Source organism: Oncorhynchus keta, chromosome 23 (assembly GCF_023373465.1).
Source record: "Oncorhynchus keta strain PuntledgeMale-10-30-2019 chromosome 23, Oket_V2, whole genome shotgun sequence".
Lineage (NCBI taxonomy): Eukaryota > Metazoa > Chordata > Actinopteri > Salmoniformes > Salmonidae > Oncorhynchus > Oncorhynchus keta.
Genome location: NC_068443.1, coordinates 25123535 through 25133078, shown reverse-complemented (window position 1 = coordinate 25133078; position 9544 = coordinate 25123535). Strand labels below are relative to the sequence as shown.

The following is a 9544-nucleotide window of genomic DNA, read 5'->3' as shown; positions in this document are numbered from 1 at the left end:
GTGCTAAACCTTTGCAAGTTATTGACAGTGGGAAGTTTTCACATGATTCTGATTGCCAACAAGACCTCTCCAGTAAAATGTTTTGAGCCATTTTTCTATTGTATGCAATGTCCTCTGCTAGACAAACCAGGAAACATAAAAACAAGAACTTGGTACAACTTCTATCTGGCCCCAGTTGTTATTCAGATTATATTCACATTATTCACACAGTCTCTTAAATATGTAGGCTGTAGCTTGTTTATTCCTAAACAGTGGAATCACACGTTATGAAATGGTAAGGACAATTTTCTCAAATGCCAACAGTCAAGTTTCAGCAAATTCATACATTTTCTCAAACTCCAACAGTCAAGTCCCCTCAAACAGTCTATTTTCTCAAGACAATTTACAAAAAAGGAAGAAAAAAAATCTAAAGAGTTACAGAAGATGAAAGGAAACAGTCAATATTATGCTGCCTACCGATTGTTGATGTAGAGGGAAAACCATACTTACATTTCTCATTTTAGTTTTCAATAAACACTTACTAAAGTCTTAAGAGTTTACTTAGAGATATCAGATATTACATACTCTATACTATGATGATATGCTGTTAACTTTAAATTGAAATACATTAACTCAGTCATTCATTCATTCGAAAGATCTTTGGCACATCTGAACCTATAGGGTTCGTATCAGTACATATGATACGAGGACAATCAGCTGACATGTTTGTACTTTATCTCCCACTGTATTTCTATAAGGTGGATTACAGAATATAATAGGACAGCAATATATAATACCGTCCAATAAATCTATAGTTTAATACAAAATAGTGCAACACAATCTTTGCATTCACCTACCATCTGTCTTAAATGATGGATTTTAGACACCATGTCATAGAGCAGGTCACAGTCGTATAGTTCTTGCATATTCAGCTGACACTTATTGTTAAAAACAACATCAGCTAAATCTTAGTGACAAATAACATACAGTGTAGTGTGTCTTGCATAATTTCATATGGTGCAGACCGCAGACACATACAGGCTCCCTCAAAACACAGTATAACCTCACGAGATTGGATTCAAACAAACATTTAGGTAGGTACTGTAGACAGCATAAGCATTGGTGGAGAGTACAATAATGTCGACCCCATAGTCCTATGTTTACCTGCAATACTCAATGGGGACATAAATAAACATTTACAGTATCCACAGGAAGCACATGAATTCACATCCAACATCTGTTGACAGAGTGCAGACAGTCTCTGTACATTAAATAAATCAATACAAGAAACATGAATGATCTCAATATCGACACACAATGGCTGCTTTCCTATTTAAGTGTACATGTACTGTTGGAATCTGACGTTTTGCTGCTACACAGTTGGTGAGCACAGTACACGGCAACACAGACAATTAAATAAGGTGCTATGTTTCCTAATACACTGTGATATGTAAACAGCAGAAGTAGTCAGTCACCTGATTTAGTGAAATGAAAAATGAATCAATAATGCATACAGTGCAGTAAGTCTAATGTTGCACTAGACAACACACACATGTCATGCTGTGCAGCAAAATGTGACATGACATGTATACTATGTCACTCGGTTATACACTATTCAGTATAACCCAATGTACTGTACAGTTCATTCCCCATATAACACCTAAATGATAGGCTGCCTCCCAAATTGCACTCTATTTCATATATAGTGCCTTACTTTTGACCAGAGCTGATACAGATGTAGGATCTTCATTTGATGACTCTGTTGCAGGAGAACTTTCCTACAATGCAGGAAATGTAAAAGTGTATTTAAGGTTTAAAAAGGCTTCTAAAGTTTGTAATTTACACTTTGAAATTTCAGACTTGATTTTCCCTTCTGAAAAATGTATCAACCCCTACAAAAATGTCCATTAATTATAAGCGACATAATAATTCACATGTCCTGTTGCTGCAGGACTATTTTCATGCTGTAGCAAACTGGCTCAAATTAAGATCCCTCATCTGTAGAGCTCTGGTCAAAAGTAGTGCACTAAATAGGGAATAGGGTGCCATTTGGGACACACTCATAGACATTCGAGGATCAGAATGTACAGTTTGACTTCTGTTCTGCCTCATTTCTGACACAGAATCCAAACCATAAAGGCCCGTCATTTGATTAGATCAAATGAAGCCTGGTGATTATCTTAATGTACAGTATATTCAGTTTGGTCACCACAATGGACCACACAAATCTCAAGAGCTTTGCTTTGGTGAGAACTGTTTCAAATACAAAACGATTGTGTATAGCATATCCATATCTCCTGGCTATGGCTTTATTTTAAAGCTGTTTTATCAGGTATTTACACAGACATTCAATGGGAAAAAAATTAATTACATAACAGTTACTTAATAATTACCTTAAATAGTACTGTAAAATAAAACATAACCAATCTAATTTAGTGTAACAAAACTACATATTTGTATTGTGGCCTCCCTATGCCATTGTGTATTTCATCAAATTGACATGAAAATACTGTATTCCTATAATAGAAAATTGTGCTCAAACAAATCTCAATAAGTGAAATTTGTGAGGACATGTCATCATTTCATAATTCGTTATGTTTTGCACAAATGGCTCATATACACAACTGGATACTGAGGCAATTCATGGAAAATGGCTCGCTCAAGGGCACAACTGCAGTGGGCTGCCCAACCTGCTATTTAAACACCTGTCTACCATCTGAACTTACAAGCTACATCCCATATCAGCTAAAGGCTAGACCAGGGGTTCCCAAACCGTTTCATTCCGGCATTGGGGAACATCCTGCACGGGTGCCAAGTCTATTTCTATGGGCAAAAGCTAAAAACCATTAGCTGCCATGAGCTAGTTGATCTGGACATTTATGACAAGTTATAAATAGCTCTCTAAGGTATGCAATGACAAGAGGAAAAATACCCAATGCATTACTACCCAATGAAATTGCAACTTGGGCATTCTACTATTACAACTTTCAAGAGTAAGTTGAAAGCCGGACAGAGTGGGGGGCTATGTCAACAGAGACATCCTCTGCTCATAGCTCAGGGCACTAATGCAGTATAGTTTACTGCGCCCCCCTCCCCCGCTGACTCCTCGCTCGCACCACAATTTGGGAATCACTGGACTAGACCATACTGCATTAGTGCCCTGAGCTATGTCATCAGAGGACGTCTCTATCTAACCTAATATCATTACTCATGCACTTTGTTCTACTGAAACAACTCCTATTCATAACGACTGACATGGGAAACCTGAAAGGAATACGACAAGAAATAAAAAGGGAGGATGATCCAGAGTGCCCTCTGATGTCCTCCACCAGTCACCAGCGGTGTGTGCTCAGCCTGCTCTAAGAGTGGAGGTAGCCCCCTACTGTCCTCCCATACTGTAGGGGGCGCCCAGCTCCTCTCCTGGCACTGTGGCAGAGGCTGAGGCCCAGCCACTTGGCTGGCCGGCCACACCGGAGGCTCTGAGGCTGCACCATGCCCGCCCTGTGTCTGCTGGCGCTAAGAATAGATGGTGATCACCTCCCTGCCTCCGCCACGCACCAGCAGCACCCGGTCCAGCCCATCCATAAGAACCTCCAGGAACTCCATGTCTATAGGCCATGGGGTAAAGGAGAAACAACTGCAGTCTGGATATAAACATTGATGTGGAAGAGTACTAATGGAATCTATGGTACAGTCATTTGAAATGTCAAAAGGAAAAATAATGAGGGCAATAACAGCTGGAGATGCCCAAACTACTTTATGGTGTTCAAAACAGCGTATAGCTTCCATCCATGTTAAGTCGATATTACTGTAAGATGATACTGACTAAGTGGACACTCAGTTGTCCAGTTCAGAGTATACTAGTGGTTTAAAAAAGGATACAATTCTCATCTCCTCCCTTGGTTTTGGGCGGCCCAGGCATGTTCAGCAGCACCAGCTGAGCACCTTGGGACTTGTTGACCACAACCTCATTCAACTTGACCGCGGTGTGCATCCTCCGCACGTTAGACTGGTTCCTATGAAAGTACAGGTTGAACTCAGGAGGAACAATTCTTACATGTTTTCTACGTGGGCTGTGTCCCAAATGGCACCCTGTTCATTTTGTAATGCATTACTGTTGGCCAGAGCCGTATGAGCCCAATGGGCCCTGTCAAAAGTAGTGTACTATATAGGGAATTGGTTGCCATTTGAGACACTACCTTAGACTATGCCTTATATCCTACTACAGAATGCTATTATAAACATGATATCACACCTGTCATATGCATTCATTATAAGTGACTTGACGGCGTCATGGCTCACGACTCAAATTTAGTCACACGCTTACCAAGAATTGACAGTAAACCAATTAGCTACCCTAAGTCATTGTATATTGAAGGCCTCAATAGACATGCTACGGTATAGACATACCATATACTGTATTATATTGTTCTGACAGTGTTCATGACTGACCTTGTCAGGAGTTATGTCATGTTGATACTACAGAAGCATAGAGATCAGGTTCATGTCATGGTTACAGTAGCATTGTATCAGTAGGCTTAAAATAATCTAATTAAGGAATATTGTAGGTAGAGATAATTTCATGACAGAAGAACTTTGTCTTTAGTAATAATATCACGCCTTACTAACCGATACATCAAGGCATATATTTTATATATAATATTCTTATGGTTATAGCAAACAGTCTCTGCAAGTTAGGCAAGGTCATGCATGCAGAGAGAACGTTATCCTTTCCATGCAGATCAACTGTGAGGAGGAGGAGGAGGAGGAGGAGACAAGTGAAGAAAGACTTCACACAACCCTCGCTTCTCCAATAAAAACTGTTAGGTCATGACATGGAAAGGGAAGTTGAGACAAAGGGAAACTTGACTTACAGACTCTCCCACTCACTAGAAGGAAGGAAACAAAACATATATATCGGTTAATCACATTCTTTCATATACAAATAGGGACAACTGGGCGTCAATGATGGATTACAGACTGATGCCAGGTTATTCACTATATAACGTCCTAAGAACAAAGACTAGTTCAAGTAATGGTACATGACACACTCTCTAATTCAAATAACAGTAGCTATTGTCGCTATGAGTCAGTATCTGTGCAGTAGACATGTGCATCTATGGAATTCCCAGTACCAATACAAGATGTAGTACGGAACAGCAAGGCTTGGCTAGACTGAGTGAGTAGTGTGAAAGGAATACTTCTGGTCCAACAGCATGCTGCAGTGTGAGCCTGGAGCCTCTAGGGGGAGATACCTACGGTTTCATATTAAACAGGTCCTTCACGCCCACGTTGGGTTCGCTGCGGTTACGGTTCCTCTCGGTGATCAGCTTGTCTTTGGTCCAGGTCATGTGGACGCGGTGGTCGGGCGTGGCGGTAGCGGTAGCGTTGTCGTTGAGGTTGCCATGCGACTTAGTGCCCAGTTTAGTGATCAGCTGAGCCTGGGGAATAACAACACTGGTTTTACTACAGACCCAGGCAGCACGCTAAACAAAGTGGTGCCTCCCATCAGACAGGATCAGCAGGCCGGCCCAACTGTAGAATGGAGATTATCCTTGTTTTGCATTAGCGACAAGAATGATAATGTTACTCCTAACAAAAGATCCACATTGTATTAGGGATGATATTCTCATTATTTAATTTGTCTCCTCCACGGAAACGTAATGAAATACATTTCAATGTCTCAACATGAAAATAACAAAGTGACATAAAAACAATGCATTACATAGGAACAAAATGAAATGTACTACTGCAAAACAATAATAAAAACATCATGCAAATCAATTGTAGTGAAGTTGAAAATTGTAAATAATGGAAAGATGAGAACTGGGACTACATTTCTAGTTGAAGGGTTGGGGTTGGCAGTTTTCTAAAACGCTCTAAGTTCTTAGTTCCTAAAAGATCTAAGTCTAATAGCTGCTACAAAGCCGACAACTCTCAGGTAAGTTAATCGAGGAGTGTGGTGACAATGACATGGAGAGGGCCACAGCAATAGACAGACATCCTATAATTCAGTTACATTTAATTATTTTGCTACAGACATATTCACTCAGAGCAATGCTTCCCAGCACTGCATCCAGAAACACATACAGCATTGGAGTACACTGCTACTGGAACATCTCGGTCATTCCTTAAGAGTTCCTCAAGAATTCACAAATCACAGCCATTTTTGGGCTATTTAATAGCTGTGGCTCTGTCCATGTCAGATACAAGTATGAGGACGGGCTAAAGGGTGACGAAGGAGAGGGGAGGGAGATGCTTATGGGATGTTTATGGGACATCACATGGCTGCTTGGCTACCTCCTCATCCTCACGCATGTCCCTGGATATGGACAGGCTTGGGACCTGTAGTGTGTTTGGGGCCTTTAGTGTCTCCACCACTGATGACTTCTTCCTCTTGATGGAGATACGCGACTCGTCTGTGATGCTCTGAATCTGAAGCCCAACCCAATGCGAGCCCAGAACATCCAACACAGCAGCAGGAAATCAGGACAGGCCAAAATGTCACAACAGTCGGCCAATATTACGAGCCCCACACGACAAGGAAGTAAATAACTACTGTAACAGGAAGGAACACAGATATAATCTGTCCCGTGCGTGAAGTGCAATCGCTGTCTTTGTTTTAAACAATTTGCATAGGCCTACAGTTAACATTCAAAGCAGTGATCATGTGTTTGCCTGTCAATATAAACAATGCTTTATTCACTATCGAACCACCTGGTTATAGTGACAGAGTTCAACAGAGCCAGACAGAGTAGAGCACCACGTTACCTCTCTCTCCCTCTCGTTCCTGGACAGCTGCATCTGTTTCAGCATCTGAGAGCGCTGCTCCATCACCAGGGTCTTCTCATAGGTGAAGGCTGCAATGTCACTATCGTGCTGAGGACAGAAATACAAAGCAATATGAACAATTTGGCACAATAATTTGGGCAAGACCCTGACAAATGGTTTCTTATTGATCCTATATAGCACATATGATTGAGTGAGTGCAGCTACTTACCATCTCCACCACCTCCACTACAGCATTGAGACGGAGGTGGTAAAGGAACATCTGCAGGTCCTTCTTCATCTGAATACTGTTGTCATCCATCTGAGCCACGGTGAAGATACGCATCTTACACTTCCTCCACACCTGGCACGGAGAAGGAAATTGTTTAATGGCCCCCTGCAATTCACTTTGTGAACATCTGGCCTCCATTAGAAAGCAGTTTATTTATATATATATATATATATATTTTTTACAAAGCAACAGTACCCATGGGTATATGGTGCCCCTGTCACAGTACCTTGTGTTGGCGCAGTAAGAAAGGCAGCAGCATGAGAAGGCCTCCGTCATGGACGATCCACCACACATCAATGGTGCCCTCCGCCAGACGGTCCTCAGAGCTGGGGAACTTGTCAATGTTCTTAGCAACCAGCAGGGCCTGATGGGCTGACGTTGTCTCTCTCACCGTCTCTGTGGGATAAGGACCCACATAACAAGAAACCCATATAATTAGGTCCCACAGTTTTGACAGACTCTGGTCAGGTCATTTGGTCAGGAAAAACACTCGACCATAAGACATTCACTTGCTTGACATTCTCGGAACCCAAAACCAAATCTCACTCAAGGTACAATATATGGCCAAAAGTATGTGGTGTTTTGTGGACACCTGCTCATCGAACATCTCATTCCAAAATCATAGGCATTAATATGGAGTTGGTCGCCACTTTGCTTCTATAACAACCTTCACTCTTCTGGAAAGGCTTTCCACTAGATTTTGGAACATTGCTGCGGGGACTTGCTTCCATTCAGCCACAAGAGCATTAGTGAGGTCTGGCACCGATGTTGGACGATTAGACCTGGCTCGCAGTCGGCGTTCCAATTCATCCCAAAGGTGTTTGATGGGGTTGAGGTCAGGACTCTGTGTAGGCCAGTTAAATTCTTCCACACCAATCTCGACAAACCATTTCTGTATAGACCTCGCTTTGTGCACAGGGGCATTGTCATGCTGAAACAGGAAGGGGCCTTCCCCAAACTGTTGCCACAAAGTTGGAAGCACAGAATCATCTAGAATGTCAATGTATGCTGTAGCGTTAAGATATCAATTCAGTGGAAAAAAGTGGCCTGAACCATGAAAAACAGCCCCAGACCATTATTCCTCCTCAACCAAACTTCGGGCAGGTAGCGTTCTCCTGGCATCCTCCAAACCCAGATTCATCCGTCGGACTGCCAGATGATGAAGCATGATTCATCACTCCAGAGAATGCGTTTCCACTGCTCCAGAGTATAACGGCGATGAGCTTTACACCACTCCAGCCGGCACTTGGCATTGCGCATTGTGATCTTAGGCTTGTGTGCGGCTGCTCGGCCATGAAAACCCATTTCATGAAGCTCCCGGCGAACAGTTCTTGTGATGATGTTGCTTCCAAAGGACAGTTTGGAACTCGGTAGTGAGTGTTGCAACCGAGGACAGATGATTGCTACGCGCTTCAGCAATCGGCGTTCCTGTTCTGTGAGCTTGTGTGGCCTACCACTTCGCGGCAGAGCCGTTGTTGCTCCTAGATGTTTCCACATCACAAAAACAGCACTTACAGTTGACCGGGGAAGCTTTAGCAGGGCAGAAATTTGAAGAAGTGACTTGATGATGCAACGTTGAAAGTCACTGAGCTCTTCAGTACGGGCCATTCTAATGCCAATGTTTGTCTATGAAAATTGCATTGCCGTGTGCTCAATTTTATACACCTGTCAGCAACGGTTGTGGCTGAAATAGCCGAGTCCACTAATTTGAAGGGGTGTCCACATACTTATGGCCCTGTTGTGTAACTAGCGAGGTTCATTTTTCAAATGTATGTGAATGTCTTCTGGAGAAACTACTTTAGTCAGACATACTTGATGATGCTACTTAAAGGTACAGTAGACTATTATAGTAAAGTATAGTAGAGTATGAAATGACTGCTGACCAATGAAGTTCTTCCAGGGGTAGGAGTCCTCAGCCTGTTTCCAGGCCCCTGGCCAGGCCATGAGGACGGCGTTGTGTTTCATGCCCCCCAGCCCTGCCGACTGGATCAGGTGGGAGAAACCATCCCTCAGGTTAGAGGACACCACCACGTGGCAGAAACCTTTGGTACGTTCTGCGTGCATGGCCGACTTGACGTTCTGCACCAAGTGAAGAGGAACAGCCAGGAGGAAAGAGAATGAAAGAGGAAAATGGATTAATGGATGACAGAGTGAATATAAATAGTTTCCATAAATGCTATTTTTACACTTGCAAGACACTCATAGTAGATGAAACATTTTGATGCAAGTATACTACAGAAATTATGCAGAAAGTATGAAGGAGGCTTTTTTGGAGTTGTAAGCTTTATGAATTCTTTCTAAACTCGGACATGAAGTCAAGAGTGAGTGACCAAAATCATGTTTTAACATGTGTGGCTAATAAATGGAAACATCTATATAGCTGACTACAGAAACTTCTACAGAGCCATTGGCGTTTGTCCTCGCATAGCGTTTTATTGACCTCTTTGTGCTTGAATTAGACCAGTCAGAATGTATCATTGACCATGGCTGGAGGGTAGCATGACA

General features: G+C 42.3%; 1 protein-coding gene across 4 annotated transcripts in view; it reads right to left on the bottom strand.

Moving 5' to 3' along the window:
• Positions 1 to 219: 219 nt before the first annotated feature.
• The window catches only part of LOC118402044 (solute carrier family 12 member 7-like), a 45280-nt gene continuing 35955 nt past the window's right edge, over positions 220 to 9544 (bottom strand). For 3 of the 4 annotated variants that reach the window (XM_035799889.2, XM_052476908.1, XM_052476909.1), the window contains exons 18-26: positions 8923 to 9118; positions 7266 to 7435; positions 6980 to 7111; positions 6751 to 6858; positions 6280 to 6414; positions 5239 to 5420; positions 4854 to 4868; positions 3862 to 3995; positions 220 to 3587 (exon numbers count right to left, since the gene is read on the bottom strand). In XM_035799889.2, coding sequence (XP_035655782.1) covers positions 3496 to 3587; positions 3862 to 3995; positions 4854 to 4868; positions 5239 to 5420; positions 6280 to 6414; positions 6751 to 6858; positions 6980 to 7111; positions 7266 to 7435; positions 8923 to 9118 — 1164 coding nt within the window. In that variant the 3' untranslated portion in view covers positions 220 to 3495. The remainder of the gene's footprint in view (positions 3588 to 3861; positions 3996 to 4853; positions 4869 to 5238; positions 5421 to 6279; positions 6415 to 6750; positions 6859 to 6979; positions 7112 to 7265; positions 7436 to 8922; positions 9119 to 9544) is intronic. The other variant, XM_035799884.2, reaches the window with a different exon arrangement.